The sequence below is a fragment of the Hippopotamus amphibius genome, chromosome 2, assembly GCF_030028045.1.
Source record: "Hippopotamus amphibius kiboko isolate mHipAmp2 chromosome 2, mHipAmp2.hap2, whole genome shotgun sequence".
NCBI lineage: Eukaryota > Metazoa > Chordata > Mammalia > Artiodactyla > Hippopotamidae > Hippopotamus > Hippopotamus amphibius.
Window position 1 is genome coordinate 207717681 of NC_080187.1, and position 17783 is coordinate 207735463.

Sequence of the window (17783 nt, forward strand, 5' to 3'; positions counted from 1 at the left end):
TCCCTGGCTTCCAGGAAGTCGGCCCGCTGTTCTTGCAGTGTCCCTTCTCTCTAATAAGCTCTAGCTTCCCTGAATTCAGCCTTGTGTCTGGAAATTCTTTTCCAACCCTTGCTCGGACCACGACAACCCCCACCAGACTAAAGGCCCAAAGTGCTCCTATGCACACAGTCATTGTGACACCAAAATTTATCTTCACGTTTTTCCGAAGATTCCCTGGGAATGGAAGATGATCTCACTTCTGTTGAGAAACATTGTACTTTCCTTTTCCGTTAGACTCTATCCTGAGTATTTCTGGTGGGGGAATTCTTAGCTGCTTGATCATGTCATTTTCCTGCCAAAAAATCAACACTGGCTTTTGTCTTCCAAATGCAATAAAAAATCTTTGTAAGTTTTAAATCGTATTCCTGTCTAATCCCTATTCCTTGTAATCTTATTTGCTGCTGTTGCCTGGGTGTTTTCTCCACCCTGGGCAGAATTATCCTACCCTCTTCATCTTACCCTACTCTTTCCCTGCGCTATAGCCAGTGGTTCCCGCATTTGAGTTGCACTGATGTTTCACATCGTTCCTCTGGCTGTTCCAGCCTATCTTGACCTCGACCTCTTTCCTTCCTTCCGTTTAGATATTGTACATATAGGCATACACATTCATGTTATTTTTATGTAAACTTCCATTCAGTCTCACGTTTGTCATCCTCCAGTTATTTCCTCTGTATTATTGATCCTTCTTAACCAAAATTAGAAGCATCTTCAAGGCAGGCTCTTGGATTTTGAATCCTCTGTGGCACCTATAGACACATAATCAGTGTTCAGAATACCATCTTTAGCATCAGACTGCTGGATATATGTCCTGGCACTGTCAGTTCCTAACTGTGTGACCTTAAGCAAATTAATTAACCTCTTAGTCTCAACAAAATGGGAGTGATAGTAGTATCTGCCTCATAGGTTTTTTGTGAGGATTAAATAACATACTGCATATGAAACATTTAGAACAGTTCCTGGTATCTCATTAAACATTCAAAATATACAGGTACTAGGAATTCCCTGGCAGTCCAGTGGTTGGGACTCCACGCTCTCACTGCCGAGGGCCCGGGTGAGAACCCTTGTCAGGGAACTAAAATCCCACAAGCTGCGTGGTGTAGCCAAGAAAAAGAAAAAAAAAAAAAGAAATATAGGTACTAATATTATTACTAAATACATTTTACTGATTAAACTGTGCTGTTTGCTAACAAGTTCTGGGTTTTTTGTATTTCTTTATTCTCTCACAGGTTTTAGCTGATGGTTTGAGGACTGGTGTAACTGAGTGGCCTGAGCCTCTGGAAGCAAAATCTGCTGTCGAACTTGTGCAGGAATTTCTGAATGGTATTTGTTTTCCTAACTCACTCTTGTTTTTTGTTTACTTTTCTTAATTGAGAATTTATGCTTGCTATATTTAAGTGTAAATTGTCTTTTTCTGGTTGGGAAAATCTTAAAGCTATGAGGTCTGTCATGGTGAGAGGGACAGCTTTTGTTCTGATTTGCTAATGGTAAAGATCTCAGTGATTTTAAGAATTAATAATACTTAATTTATGTTAAATATACATTAATGTATACATTAATTTAATTACATTAAAATATATTAATATACTGCAATCATACTTAAAACTGTAGAAGTAGAGGGATGGAACAGTAACCTTTGAACACCTGCCATGTGCTTGATATTGTGTGTCAGGAGCTTTCCTTGTATCTCAGTTCATCCTTATACTCCTACCCAGTGGGTATCTATTTTGACCTCCATTGGAGACTTAAGTAATTTTGTTAAAATACCTGGTTATACTTCTACTATCTTCATTTGTCATTTGAAAATAGGATTAGGATGGAAATAATTTGGAAAGAAGGAAAATAAATAAAATCCAGAGTTAATAAGCTTTTGCCACTTTCCAGACTTAAATAAGCTGGATGAATTTGATGATGCTACAAAAAAAGACACAGAGGTAAGTGATTGTTATCAGAAATGTAATGAGCTTGTAAAATTTGGTTGGACTGTTGTCTTTCATGTCATACAGTCGCAAATGGATCTGCTATAGCCAAGGCAGCATTTCCAGGGTAGTTTTTTGTTGGCCTTCAGTGTCAGTGCTAGTGATTATTTTCCTTGAGAACTGATGAATATTTTTAAAGAGAACTAGTGCATATTTATTATTAATTGCTTAACTGCAGAGAAATGGAAATGAATATGTTAATATACTGTGATGTGATATTATTATAGTATATTAATATGCTATGAGATGGTATGTTAATATGCCACAGGTGGTATTAAATTGCGCTAAATATGTTGTCATTTGACGAATAGAAAAAGGTAATTTAATTAAATATTTTTCCATAGGAGGAAAGTTGAATGCTTGCTTTTAGGCATCAGTTTAAAAACAGTTTTAGGGGTCCTGTTTTTCACTGTCTATATGTGTCTCCTCATTAGTGGATGAAGTCGTAGAAGATGCATTCACTTCTCTCGTTGTATGTGTTCATGATCCCACCTTTTCTCAGAGCAGCATTTGAAAGCTTATTGGCTTTAAACTGTTGCACTTTTTAAAAAATAAACTGAGTATTCTCTGACGCTCACTTCTTTTCCAGACAGTGAAGCACGACTCTGCTGCCGTTGATCAGTCCATCGAGTGTCTTCTCACAGTACGGGGTGATCTTGATTTTGCTGAGCAGCTGTGGTGCAAAATGAGCAGTAGTAGGTGTCATCAAGATTGTGAAATAAAATTTTTCCTGTTATTTCTTAGGTTTATTTTTAAGTCTTTTGAAAATAATACAGTGTGTACTGCTAGTCTTGTGTGGACATCTGGTTCCTGTTTTATCAAACTCATTTCTAATAATGCATTGGCACATTTTACTCAGGAATTTTCCTAAGATAAGGCAATTCATAGAATCTGTTCTTTTCTCCTGCCTGAAGTGTAAGACTTAGGTGGTTTTTATGCTGTATTTATATGAACCAAAACATATACCTTAGTGAAATTATAATTATTAGGAAAAGGAAAAGATATCCTATAATATTTTACTAAGTGTGTTATTTTATGGCAATGAGTTTAATTTCTTTCTTTAAAAATGCCCTTTTTTGGCGGGGGGGATGGGGGGCTTTAGTTATTCTCCCCCTTCCCCATCCATAAAGTTCAGATGCTTGTCTTCCACTTCATTTGTGTATCCTTAAAATGAATGACTTCTTTGATCTGCAGAAATAACCATGAAAATAATGTTAGACTGACTTCTTTTCCAAGGTGTGATTTCTTATCAAGACTTGGTGAAGTGTTTCACACTGATCATGCAGAGTCTGCGGCGTGGTGACATCCAGCCATGGGTAGGTTTAGTAGTGTGTGTGCGAACCCAAGCAGCATAGCAAACTGGTTAAGGACGCAAGCACTGGAGCAGACTGCCGGAGTTTGAATTCTAGCTGTGCTACTTTCTAGCTGTGTAAACTTGGGCAGGTTCCCTTGTTCATGTGAAGCACTTAGCACCTAGTTCATAGTTAAGTGTACAGTGTTTATAAGCTACTGATATTGTCGTTACTGTTGGTGTGAATGGTCATTCTCATATACTGCTGATGAGAGTACAAATTGCAACACTCTCTAAAGAGCAATTATGATAATGTATTGAGATCCTCGAAATGCATCCATCCTAAGGCCATACACAGAAATACGTATCAAGATATTCTGTGTTAGGATAGCCATTACAGCCTCATCTACAATAGCAAAAATTGTAAATGATCTAAATTTTCACTGTTAATGGAATGCCTAAGTAAATAATGATATGACATAGCCACATAATGGCACATGTAATAGTTGCTACAGATGATGTGGAGAAATGCTTATAATGTTCAGTAAAAAGAATTATACACTGTTGTATAAAAAAATATAAATTTTGGAGAGAAAAACCTGGAAACAAATACACTAAGCTATGATAGTCACCTCTGGTGGCAGGGTTACAAATGAGTTTCTCCAACTGCATTATCCATTTCTGTACTTTATGAATTTTCCATAATGAATTTGTGGTTTTATAATGAAGAACAATCTAAGTTAAAAGCTAGAAACAAAAAGATTCCTCACTTAGTAGGAATTATTTTAAATAATGCAACTGCCAATTCATGACAAGACATACTTTCCTAGGTGTGAACAGAGATACCCCAGAGCAGAAGCATGCAAACCCTACCCCTATTTGGCATTAGTTATTCTGTGCATGTTAGTCTTGCCCATTGAATTTTTCTCTTGAGAGTTTCTGTGTTTGTGAAATATAGGTATATCCCTACATATACAAGTGCAAAATGAAAATAGTATTAAAAAAAAGAAAAGAAAATGCAAAAGAGTGTGTTGGAAATTAGAGATAACAGGAGGACAGTAATGAGAAAATGTCAAATATTTGAAGTATGTTCAAAATTAATTGTTTAACATTTGGAACACATGTAAGATCTGTAAGTTGCCAGCTGTTTTTATTTTGCAAATGATCAGTTTAGTATGTTGGATATTGTAGCCAGTAAGGAGGTTTTGGAATGGCATTTTAGAAACTGATAGGTTTGTAACTTGGGGGCATTTATTCAAATAATTTGTAGTGTCAGGTGATGAAAAATGTAAGCTTATAATTTTTAGCTTTTAGCGAATGCAGTTTGCTTCTCTTTGGCTTACTGGACTTTTTATATTTTTATTTGTGGTTTTATAAACTTTTCCCAATTTCTAGCTTCATAGCGGGAGTAACAGTTTACTAAGTAAGCTCATTCATCAGTCTTACCATGGAACCATGGACACGGTTTCTCTCAGTGGGACTGTTCCAGTTCAGATGCTTTTGGAAATTGGTTTGGATAAACTGAAGAAAGATTATGTCTGTTTTTTCATAGGTAAGTCCTTTTCCCAGCTCAAAAAACTAAAAGCTGCATCACAGTTGTCAGCCATAGATATTCTCAGATTTTATCTTTGAACTTGTCCCTAATTGTTTGTAGTCCTGGCTTTGCCCCTGGGTCACTGTGAGACAAGTGCTTCCATTTTCTGAGCCTTAGTTTCCTGCTCAATAAAGATATTAGACTAAAGATAACTATAGTTTTTGTTTGTCTTTAAAAGTTTTGAGATTCTTTGAGGTTAATGTCGTAAATAAAAAACCCTTTTTTTATAACATGCTATTTTAATACCCATGACTTGGTTGTTTTTATTAGGGATAAACCATGATCATTTTTAGAATAAGTATTAATTTATATTTATGGTGTAATGTACCAGAAAGTTTGGCTTTTTGTGAGAAATTGTTTAGCTTGAGCATTTCTTTTATATGTGAACTATGAAATGTTTTTCTAAGTTGCTTAATTTGTAATAGACAATACCTAAAGCTTATTTGCATATATATGTTTTTTCTTGATAGGTCAGGAACTTGCATCTTTGAATCATTTGGTGAGTTTTTATTCTAAAGTTGGTTTTTCTTTTATTCAGTCATTCTGCTTACAATTATTAAGTGCCTGTTCTCTGCCAGCCTCTGTCCTGGAAACAGATAAATTGACAGGCAATTAATTACACTGTCTAGTAAGGCAGACAAAAAAGTAGCCCATTCAATGTCACTTCTCATTCTCTATAAATGTATGATACTGACATAAAGTTGTATCCTGCTTAAGCCAGTGTACTCCCACAACTCATTTATCTAAAATGGTTCGGAAATGCCTTTCTCTGATATGCCCTGTAAGGGAATATTTGTTTTATATTCTCTTGACCCATTTCTTTTACACGTGAAGGATTACTTTCTGAAGAATTTATATTCTTCAACATATTGATTCAAAAAATACTTCTGGGTTTCACGGTCATGATTATAAGCTTTTGTATTTTCCTAGTATCTTGATTTAAAAAGTTAAGGAGATTAAAGAGCATCCATAATGACCCTTGACATTTTTTGTAAGATTCTTTTAGAAAATGGATCTTCAAATGACATCTGGTCTCTTACAAAAATACAAGATAGGGAAACTCTAGCTGTATCTATTATGCAAAGTAAGACTCGACTGGATTCTTCTGAGGTTAATCTTTGCTATTCAGAGTTTAAACATTTTTTAAGGGTGTATATTTTTAGTGGTAACTTTTAATACCTTTTTTTAAACTTAGAAAAGTAATAACATTTTTGAAAATTAGAGTATAATGCAAATATACCTTTAATCTCATCACTCAAATATGAGTGCCTTTATTTTTATGAATTCCCCTCAAATCATTTAATATGCCTGTTTTTTAAAATATGGTTTGACTCCAGACTTTTGACACAGTTGTTTTTAAACTTTGAAAATCTCCTAGAAGCCTTGTTAAAATGCTAATTCCTGGGCCCCAGTGACTCAGTAAGTCTAGGGCTCTGGAATATGTCCTTTTTATTTATTTTTTTTTGGCTGCACTGCACGGCCTGTGGGATCTTAGTTCCCCAATCAGGCATTGAACCCAGGATGCAGCAGTGAAAGCCCAGAATCCTAATCACTAGGCCACCAGGGAACTCACTGGAATATGTCTTTTTAAACAAGCCACCTCCATCTCCAGATAATTCTAATGCAGGTGGTTTGCAGGTATATTAGTTATTGCTGCCATAACAAATTACCACACAATTTGTGTCTTAAAGCAACACACACAAATGCATTACTTTATAGTTCTATAATTTGGAAGTCCAGTCTGGGTCTCACTAGGCTAGAATCAGGATGTTGGCAGGCTGTGTTCCTGTCTGGGGCCTGCCTATAGGGGAGGATCCATTTCCTGCTCATTTGAATTATTAGCACAATTCAGTTCCTTGTGATTATAGGACTGAGGTGCCTTTTTCTTCCTGGCTGTGAACTGAGGGCTGTTCCCAACTCCCAAAGGTCAACCCATACCTTGCCTCCTGGCCCCCTTCTTCCATCTCCAAAGCCAGCTCTAGTGGACCAAGTCCTTCCCATGCTTGTATCTCTGCCTTCCTCATGCAGCTCTAAGGGTTCATGTGATTAGATTGGGCTCACCTGCATCATCCAGGATACTTTCCCTATTTTAAGGTCAAATGACCTTATACATCTGCAACCTTAATTCCTTTTATCATAAATGTAACATATTCACAGGTTCTGGGATTAGGATATGAACATCTCTTGGGTGTGGTTTTCTTCCTGTCACAGCAGGCCACACCTTGAGAAGTCCTCATGAGGCTGTACTACCTCCCAGTAATCAGTAACATCAGGCTCTGTCCGTGTTACTGTGCTGAGTTTTGGGGATAGACGTAGGTAGACCAGCCTGTGTTGTAGCATGGGCAGAGAGAAAGGGGAGAGGCAATTTGAGTCTGTTCCTTTGTGAAAAAGACCTGGGCTGTCCACTTCCAGAGCTGTCAGGGAACCACTGGGAATATGGGTGGCAGGTTTGGGAAACATCATAATCTGTAGCCAGTGGTGAGTGGGGCTGTTTTGGGATACTACCTCTTGGGATGGTGCTATTTTTCCTACTTGTGTTGTTTTCACATTTTGGAAGAGCCTGTGTAGGACAATGAATATGTTCCGTATTTTGGATTTAATTATAAACAGTTTTGTCTTAAATTAGTTTATCACCTTTTGCCTAGCTGCCTTTATTTATTTATTTATTTAAATTTATTTATTTATTTAATTTATTTATTGGCTGTGTTGGGTCTTCATTGCTGCACATGGGCTTTCTCTAGTTGCTGCGAGTGGGGGCTATTCTTCATTGTGGTACGCGGGGTCCTCATTGTAGTGGCTTCTCTTGTTGTGGAGCATGGGCTCTAGGTACGTGGGCTTCAATAGTTGCGGCACACGGGCTCAATAGTTGTGGCTCACGGGCTCTAGAGTACAGGCTTAGTAGTTGTGGTACACGGGCTTAGTTGCTCCATGGCATGTGGAATCTTCCCAGAGCAGGGCTCGAACCTGTGTCCCCTATATTGGCAGGCAGATTCTTAACCACTGCACCACCTAGGAAGTCCCCTAGCTGCCTTTAAACTGTAATTTAGGATTACCCATGGTTCTCTCCTACTGTCTTGCCATTACCTCCACTCAGTTAAAAGATGACCATAACTTGTCCCTTACTATATTAGTTTTCAGTCACCACCGAACAAAATTTAGAAGATGAAATGAACACGCATGCATTACCTCACAGTTTCCAGGAGTTAGGCACATTTTAGCTGGGTCATCTGTTCAGGGTTTCACAAGGCTGAAGTCAAGGTGTCATCTGGAGGCTTGATTAGGGAAAGATCAGCTTTCAAGTTCCCTAGCTTATTGTTGGCAGAATTCATTTACTTGTGCCCCTTTGATGAAGGTCCCCATTTTCTTGCTAGCTGTTGGCCCAGCCAACCTCAGGTCGTAGAGGTTATTTGTGGGATCTTACCATGTGGCCCTCTCCACAACATGGCAGTTTGTTTCTTCAAAGCCAGCAGGAGAGTATCTCTAATGCTTGAAGAGCTCACTGACTAGGTCATAGTAATGACCAGGCGATGATTTCCCTTTTGATTAATTCAAAGTCAGTCAGTAACCTAATCATGGGAGTAACGACCCACCATATTTAGAGATTTTGCCCTCACTCGAGGATAAGGGATTATACAAGATGTGTATTCCAGGGGGCGAGAATCTTGAGGGTTGTAGAATTCCACCTACTGTACTTATCATGGATTATTTCCTTAGGGTTGGTTCTCAGAAATAGGTCTGAGCAATTTATGGTGCTTGACGTAACATTGCCAACTTTATTTTGCAAAAGGTCATACCAATTTACCAGTAATACATGTCAGTGGAAGCTTATCAGTACACTTGTTTAATTTCTTGATACTTTAGGTTTACTCTCTCTTTTTAGAGGTGAGTACTCGCTTCAACCTAGCAAGTTTGTTGAAGTTAAGAATTACCTTGTGGATTTGCCATTCCGTCTGTCTGGAGAGTTTGGTGGGTGGTACTAGTTCCCTACTTGGACCTCCTTGGTGAAGCAGTTCTATGATTTGTCTTTACCAGAGAATATGTATAGTAGTTTGCTTAGAACATTCTTAGTGAAGACTTAGAGTTTAGTTTGAGGAATAGTATTGAAAGGAGGAAAGCTATTTAGCTGCCTCCTCTCTTCTCTCAGCCCCCCCCAATTAATCAAGCATCCACACTTAGGTTTAGTAAGCACAGTTAATTCTTTCCAGAAATTCCTCTTGTTCTTTAACACCCTATTTTCCTTGTCCTTTTTTTCATTCCAGGAATATTTCATTTCTCCATCAGTAGATACACAAGAACAGGTTCATCGTGTTCAAAAACTTCACCATATTCTTGAAATAGTAGTCAGTTGCATGCTTTTCATTAAACCTCAACATGAACTCCTCTTTTCTTTAACACAGTAAGTATTTCTGTTGTTTACTCACGTAAAAACATACTCTCTTCTGAAATAGTTGTAGCCAAAATAAGTGCCTTCTTTTATTAATATTATCAGTTAGGATAGAATCTGTGCACCCTGTCTTCAGAGTAAGAGAAAGGTTCTAAGTCACTGCCATGAGAAGGAAAGGCTTTGGATTCAGGAGGAATCAGGTTGGACACTTGGATCTGGAACTTCCTTTCTAAGGAAGTTTCTTTTCACAGCATCTTGTTTTTCATCTATGAAAAGGGTGCAATGTGTATAAAGTACTTGACACTTAAGAGGTGCTTAGTAAACTTTAGTTCCTTCTCTTTTCTTTATATCCTTATAAATTTGGGTCAAGCTAATCATTGCCAGCCATCTATATGGTAGCTGAATGGAACTGAATTTTATTATCAGACCTCTGTCAGTTGTATTGCTGAAATTTTAGAGAGTCTGTCAATCAGTTTGACTAAAAACAGTTTGGAATAATCCTTACACATGGATCACTGGTGTCTTATGTGTATTTTTTGAGGCTTCAAACTGGAAATGAGTGAACCATCCAGTGGAAGAACAGGGTTTCTTTTTCCCTGTGGAAGGAAATGTACCATTGCCTTTCCCGAAATTAGAATTTGCCTCAGTTGTAAGGGGAAAAGCTTGAAATTGTTACTGGCTTGTTTTTACCCATTAAAGATCAGTAGTATACGTGAGCTAACTCTTTAATTCCCCATACTTGAAAAACAATGGAGGCTATATCTTTTGACTCTTTTTTTTTTTTTTCCTTTTTGCTTTTCTCTTTCTGATACCTCTTTCTCCCCACCTACACCTTTACTTGAGCTCAACTCATTAATATAAATATTTTATATTTATGAGAAATAAGTCCACTATTAATTTTTAAAAAGTGAATGAAATTTTCTTTCAAAGAAAAAAAAATAATAACCTAAGTGTTGTTGGGATGGGGGTTTAATGTTTCCTTTATGAGCTTTAGACGACCAGAAAGCCTTTATCTCCAAGTGGCATTTTTCTCCAAAAGCAATTCTTTTTCCTTTTCTTTTTTTTCTTTTTAGATCCTGCATAAAATTTTATGAACAAAATCCTCTTGATGAGCAACACATTTTTCAGCTGCCAGTCAGACTAACTGCTATAAAAGACTTATATCAGAAGTAAGCAATTTAATAATTAAATTATACTTCAAGTCCAGCCGTGATTCTAGGCAATTTCGGTGTCTGCTCCATGGGGACTTCATGACCTGGAGCTGCTTCACGTCTGAAGCCATCATCATCTGATTCCCAGTCTCTGAACACAGTCTGATAAAGTCCTCCTGCTTCCTTCTCTCAGACCTTTGATGTGCTCTCTTTAGACTGTTGATCCTCTACTTTCATTTTTCTCTCAATTTGTAATTTCTTCACAGAATAGGGCAGAAACTTTAGCCAGAAGGGAAGTGACAGATTGGGAGGAAAGTGCTCGGGGTAATGACAACGAAGTCAAAGGTATGGCTGTAGAAATGAGAGAAGGATCTGGGACTGGAGATTGGGGACATATGGAACTAAGGCTAAGATGATAGATCGGCTGTCTGTGCAGACACCGAAGTTTCCTCAAATCATGGTCTCCCCTGACTCTTCTCTCAGCATACAATAGACTTGAAATTTCTCTCATCTGAAAGCTGCTCTATTTAGATGCTCCCTCTATATAGTTCCCTCTTAGCCAAATCTCATCACTCCCCTGAAGTTGTTTAGCGGGAGTTGCCAGTGGCCTTCTAATTGGCAGATCCAGAGGACACTTTCCAGGAGAAGAGTGTTTTTTGGCCCCTTGTGTAACTAACTGGCCCACCAATTCTTTCCCCTTCCTTAAGCACTAATAAGGCTCTGTGGCATTTAACACTATTGCTTTCTTGAACCCATCCCCTTCCTTTGATTTCATGACATAACATTGTGTCTTAATTTTAACTCTACCTCTCTGGCCCACCTCCAAGACTGAGAATGGTCCTCTTTTCAGGTTCTTCTTCCTCTGTCTCGTTCAGATGTGCGTTTCCACCAGAACTCCACCCTCTGCCTTCTTTTCTTACTTTCTCTCTTCCCTAGGGGATTGCGCTCACACCCCAATCTTCCGTTCCTCTGGGCTGATGATAATTCATAACCCGTATCTCCAGCTTCTCCTGAGCTTCACACCTGTGTTTCTAAGTGTCTGTTAGACATGAAGCATCAACTTCAATGTCCTGTGGGTCGTTCAGACTCTAAATCCCAACCCCTCGCTCCCCTTCCTAACACGTTCCCTCCTCTCATGTTTCCTCTTAAGCCGCCATCATTAATCTCCCCCTAATGCTCAAAACAGAAACCGAGGACTTACCTTCCACTCGTCGCTGTCACTTCTCCCTCCTTGAAATGGTTACCAAGTCCTGACCTCCTTGGAAGCTCTTGAATCTGTTCCTTTCTCTACACCTTTGCTTCTGTTTCACATCTGCTCATTTTCATCCCTGGGCTAAGTACAGTAAAATCCTTTTTCCTAGCTGCTCTATCTGCCTCCATTAACTTCCTTCTCTATGTTACCACCATAGTGATCCTCCTAAAATTCAGATCCCATCATGACTTCCTTCTGTTTAAATGGCTCCCTTACCTTTAGGACAGTGTTCCATCACCTCAGTGTGATGTGCGAGACGTTCTGTGCCTGGCCTCTGTGCCTTTCTGGCCCATGTGCCACCACACCTTTCCACTCTCCTTTTGAGTCAGAGACCCCATGTTATTTCATTTCCTCCGGCCCCACACACACACACATACCCAACAGTGTTTACACCTGTGTCCTTCCTTCATCCTGGATCTTGTCTGCCTAACAAACTCCCCCTTCTAATTTGATTATAAGCTCAGCTCAAAGGCCACAGTCTTTGAGGATTCTTTTCCAATTCTACAGTCCCAATCTGAGTTAAATTACCCCTCGTTTATTGTCTCCTCCCACGTCTGATATTTTTGTTACATTTTTCAAAATTGAATTATTTATTATTGAAATATAGTTGATTTACTATATTGTGTTAGTTTCAGAGGTATAGCAAAGTGATTCATTTATACATATGTATTTTTTTAGATTCTTTTTCCTTATAGGTTATTATAAGGTATTGAATATAGTTCCCTGTGCTATATAGTAAATCCTTGTTGTTTATCTTTTATATATAGTGGTATGTGCCTGTTAATCCTATACTCCCAGTTTATCCCTCCACAACCCTTTCTCCTTTGGTAACCATAAGTTTGTTTTCTATGTCTGTGTGTCTGTTTTTGTTTGGTAAATAAATTCATTTGTATTATTTTTTTAGATTCCACGTTTAAGTGATATCATATAATATTTGTTTTTCTCTGACTTCACTCAGTATGACAATCTCCAGGTCCATCCATGTTGCTGCAAATGACATTATTTCATTCTTTTTTATGGCTGAGTAATATTCCTTTGTGTGTGTGTGTGTGTGTGTGTGTGTGTGTGTGTGTGTGTACACACCACATCTTTATCCATTATATGTCAGTGGACATTTAGGTTGCTTCCATGTCTTGGCTATTACAGATAGTGCTGCTGTGAACATTGGGGTGCATGTATCTTTTTGAATTAGAGTTTTTGTCTTTTCCGGATATATGCCCAGGAGTGGAATTGCTGGGTCATAGGGTAGCTCTATTTTTAGTATTTTTTCAGGAACCTCCATGCTGTTTTCCAGAGTGGCTACACCAAATTGTTATTTATAGTCTTGTTTCTCTCCCTCTTTTGACTGTGCTTCTTAAGGGTGGGAATTGTGACCTCTCCACCTCTTTTTCCTCAGTGCTTATCGTAGAAGGACTTCACTATGTGACTGTAGAAGGAAGGAATTGGATTGTTTTTTTTCTTTTCTTAGTGAGAAGCCACAGAAATGGAGAGTGGAAATAAATAGTGGTCTAAAGAAGGTGAAAACGGTTTGGCAACTGAGTGACAGCCCACCTGTAGACCATCTGAATTTTCACAAACCCGGTAAAGATGGTTTGTAGTCTATTCATGTAAATTATTCCAATAGAAAATAAACTATTTACTAGTAGAGATTATTATTAGAGCTCTTGTGCCTAGTGTTAAATAATTTTCCCAAACTCTAGGTATAAACCTATTTATTCTGAAAAAAAAAAAAAAAAATCGTGAAAGAGTGCTTCTTCTCAGTATCCTGGCTAGAGGAAACGTTGTTAAAAGAGGTCAAGCTATAGGGACATAGGTGTGAAAATAGGTTATAAAATGGAAATGCCAGCTCATACTTCACACTTTTGTGCACTGTTTAAAACAGTGATATTTCTGCCCTGATACCTTCTCTGTGGCAGAATAAGGACTGAGATTTCTAGTATTGTATCAAAGATGGTGTACATTAGTCAAAGAATGTCTTTTTGCCCCTGATATACTTAGCTGACCCAGCTAACTTTAACTCCTTTAATAAGAACCTGTGAAACTGTTATCCTTATGCACGTGGATTGCATGGGGCTGTCGTCTCTTTTTCATGTAAGTCTTAAATAGCTGATTCAAATATTGTGTGGGTTATCCAAAATAAAATCTGATAGTCTTAAGACAGAATTCAAGAAGATTTGAAAGGCTGGGAAATAATCCGATTGTAGTGATTGATGTTTTGCAAAAGTATTTCCAGAAATTGTTTGTTCTCCGCACCCCCCCCCCCCCCCCCCCGCCACACGTTTTGATTCAGGCATAATGGAAACGTCTCTATTCATGTGGCTGAACTGTAAAAGTCTTACTAAAGCCACTGAATTTTCCTGAGAACCATCAGTTAGGATTGTGCTATCTTTTCTAAGTGTGATATAAAAGCTGAAGCCTATAAAAGATTGAAAATGAACTATGTAAAGATAAAGAAATTGCTCCCTGGCAAAAAATACCAGAGGCGAAGCAACAGACAAATGATAAACTAGGAAAAGAAATTTGCAGCTCATGTTCAGAAAAGGGGCTACATTCCCTAGTATATAAGAACTTTCAGATCAGTGAGAAAAATATTAACTCAGTAGAAAAATGGGTGAGTAATATGAACTGTGTACCAAAAAGGAAATTCAAATATCATCTTAAAAATAAAAGGTGCTCAGCCCCACCTATAATAAGAGAAATGCAAATTTATATTATGTAGATACTGTCCTTCACTTGTCAGATTAGCAGAGATCAACAGGTTTGGTGTCAAAGTGCTGGCTGGGATTTGGGGGAACCTCACACACTGCTGGGTGGAGTGTAAAGGTATATGGCTTCTGTGGAGGGTGATATTCACCGAAGTTTTAAAGAATACATTCTTTGGGCCATCAGTTCCATTCATAGGAATGTATTCCACATATACAACCAGAGATGTTCAAAAAGGCCTATGGACCAGATTACTAATTGCTGTATTGTTTATAGTAACGGTTAAAAACATAGGCTTGGGGCATAGAAAAACCTGTGAGAGGAGGAAACTAAAGCTTAACCCTGAGGTGTGGAATGATGAGGACATGGTGGGTCTCAGCTTTGATCATTAGGATCATCTGGGGAGCCTTTAAAGTCCTAATACCCAGACCAAGTGAATCAGAATCACTAGAGGTAGAGCCTGGACATCAGACTTTTTAAAGTTCTCCAGATGATTTCATTGTGCAACGAAGGTTAAAGACCACCAGTTTAAACATTTTATCTACATTGTTGTTTCAGGTTTTTTTTCTTAAAGATGTGTTTTATGATTTTAAAAGTTCCAAAGAAATGAATAAACGTGATACATTTTTTGAAAATGCTATTTTAAAATAAAATTTATTACATTAAGATGAAATCTCTGTTAGGAGATTAAAACAAGATTAAATGCCTTTTCCAGTGATGCAGAGTAAGTGAAGTATGCAGAACCTGTCTTCTAGAGTCTTTTTGATGCAGGTTGCTTCAAAAAAGAATGAGTTATTTTGAATGTTAGAGTTAAAACTATTAATATTTGCTAATGTATTGGTCCATTGACTCCTTTTTTGAAAATAAGGAATTTTTATGAAATCATATATTTGCGTGCTTGAAAACACACTCAAACTCCATTTTGACTTGACATTTTGACTTGAACTTTATAACCTCTTCTACCATCATGTATTCTTGATATGTTTGTCTGGAAATTACTCAGTGACCTTTGGCCCAAAGCAAGACCCACTGTTGCAGGAGGACCTCATTTATAAAAGTCATAGATTATTCAAATAAAACCTCAGTTGTAAATATTAAAGCCCAATAATCATTTATTTCTGGCCAAAGATCATAGGCATTGACAAAATTAGACTTTCTATTTCTTTGTACTGAGCACTTAGGTCAAATACTAGTTTTTCAAGATACCTAATGGTATGATGCTCTTGAATAAAACAGTTGACATCAAAAGCAGAAAGACTGAAGAGAGGAAAGTGGACTTTCAGCTGCCCTGGGAAGAGAGAGTAATGACTTGGAATTAATGGGGGAGAAAAGCAGTGTCCAGCAGAGTGCTGCTCGCCCAGTGGGCGCTCGGCATATGGTCGCTGGTAATGGTGGGGATATGGAAACCAAAATGCTGACCCACAAGGAAGTGGACATGATCTCATCTAAATGTTAATTGTATCATTTATTTTTGAAATACAGCAGTCTTCAGGAGAAAAAAATGGTTATGTGTCTCGCCCTAAGACTATAAATCCTAAGTAGAAAATGTTTTCTGAAATATATATTACAATTGGAGAAAGACAGTTATGTTTAACTGTAGTGGGGGAGGCACAAAAAAAATAAAGCAGTAGATTCTCAAATCAAAAATGAATATATATATATAGGCTGCACTTCGTGGTTTGTGGGAGTTTGGTTCCCTGACTGGGGATCGAACCCAGGGCCCCAGCAGTGGAAATACACAGTTCTAACTACAGGACCACCAGGGAATTCCCCAAAAATATATAATTTTTTAAAATCTACTTTCTCTTTTAGTTTGTTTAGTCACGTTTTCAATGCATCAAGAGGGTTGACTATTTAAAGGAATTGTCTTTGCTGATTTTTGTGTAACACATTCTCTTAAAGTAGGAGACACATCATTCAGACTACCTCTTGATAATTGTAAAATTCAGCAGTAAATTAGTAGAAAAGCAGGGTGGTAATCCATTCTGATCTCTCTCTGGTTATAGATTTTTCTGAATTAACACTGAATGGTAGCCTGGAAGAAAGGATATCCTTTACTACCATGGTTACCTGCAGCCAGGTGCATTTCAAGTGAAGTGTGCTGATGGGGCCCTCTATAAGGTAGTATGTTAACTTTCTGTTCTTTGCAAATACTTTATAATGTCTTAAGTACCTTACATTTTTTTGTTTTTGTTTTTTTCTTTTTTTTCTTTCTACAACATAAATGCTGATTTAGTACATTTGGAATATGGATTATTGGTAATGACATAAAAGGCTTACCAGGTGTTACTGAGCAGTGCAAGTCTTTAATTTCCTTTCTACCTTCTGTAGTCAACTGACAGTTTAATCCTAAAACTGGAGAAATGAAAGAAAAAAATTTTTTGAGTGGTAATGTCTTTGCATTTGAAATCTGTATATAATAGGAGAGTTTGGTTTCAAAACCATTGATGGAAGACAAAAACCCTAAATAGGCATGTCAATCTGACATTGAAAGCAAAGTTTCGTTAAAAACAATTGTAACCCAGCCCAATTGTAGGACTAAGCCCCAGATGTAAATACTCTTTTTAAAATGTTTAGCTTGAGGTAGTATTAACCAAAAGAATTAATGGAATAGCCTTTTCTACTATCTTATAGTTTTGCGTTTCACCAACAACATTAAATAGGATCAGATAATGAAAAAAAATGCCTAACATCATTCTCTCTTAAGCCGTGTTTTGTACCCAAATAAATGGATATTACTTTTAGCATTTTAGCATAATTAAGAATAAAATGGACTTTAAAAAAAAGAATATCTAGTTACAGAGGAGATATATAAATTAAGTATGTACTATTTCTTTGAGGTACTTAATTTGAATAGAGGATATTAATGTAGCATAAAAAAATTTCTCTTAGAAAAGGATATGTGCTCATTTACTTGGTACCCACCTAATGCTTTTTTTTTTTAATTTTATTTTTAATTTTATTTATTTTATTGGCTGTGTTGGGTCTTCATTGCTGCACACAGGCTTTCTCTAGTTGCGGTGAGTTGGGGCTACTCTAGGTGCGTGGGTTTCTGTAGTTGCGGCACATGGGCTCAAGAGTTGTGGCTCATAGCCTCCAGAGTGCAGGCTCAATAGTTGTGGCACACAGGCTTAGTTGCTCCGTGGCATGTGGTATCTTCCTGGGGCAGGGATCGCACCCATGTCCCCTGCGTTGGCAGGCGGATTCTTACCCACTGCGCCACCTAGGAAGTCCCCACCTAATGCTTTTTTATGGTTGCCTGATAGGATTTACAGCCTGAAAGGATTGTTATCTAAAGGATTGACTTTGTCCATGGTGTACGGCAGTGCTAATGTGGCAATCATTTCTACATGAAAATAATATTTCTAGACAGATTTTAAAACGAGATAACTC

The 17783-nt window shown here is 37.7% G+C and overlaps 1 protein-coding gene across 3 annotated transcripts in view; it reads left to right on the forward strand.

The window, feature by feature from the left end:
- ZWILCH (zwilch kinetochore protein) overlaps positions 1–17783 on the forward strand; it is a 35393-nt gene that overhangs the window by 16917 nt on the left and 693 nt on the right. Inside the window, exons 9-18 of one of the 3 annotated variants that reach the window (XM_057724882.1) lie at positions 1266–1359; positions 1921–1970; positions 2605–2710; positions 3252–3331; positions 4702–4858; positions 5371–5399; positions 9160–9296; positions 10358–10453; positions 13156–13277; positions 16397–16511. In XM_057724882.1, coding sequence (XP_057580865.1) covers positions 1266–1359; positions 1921–1970; positions 2605–2710; positions 3252–3331; positions 4702–4858; positions 5371–5399; positions 9160–9296; positions 10358–10453; positions 13156–13277; positions 16397–16485 — 960 coding nt within the window. In that variant the 3' untranslated portion in view covers positions 16486–16511. Of the gene's footprint in view, positions 1–1265; positions 1360–1920; positions 1971–2604; positions 2711–3251; positions 3332–4701; positions 4859–5370; positions 5400–9159; positions 9297–10357; positions 10454–13155; positions 13278–16396; positions 16512–17783 lie in introns of those variants that run through there. The other 2 variants (XM_057724883.1, XM_057724884.1) reach the window with 2 other exon arrangements.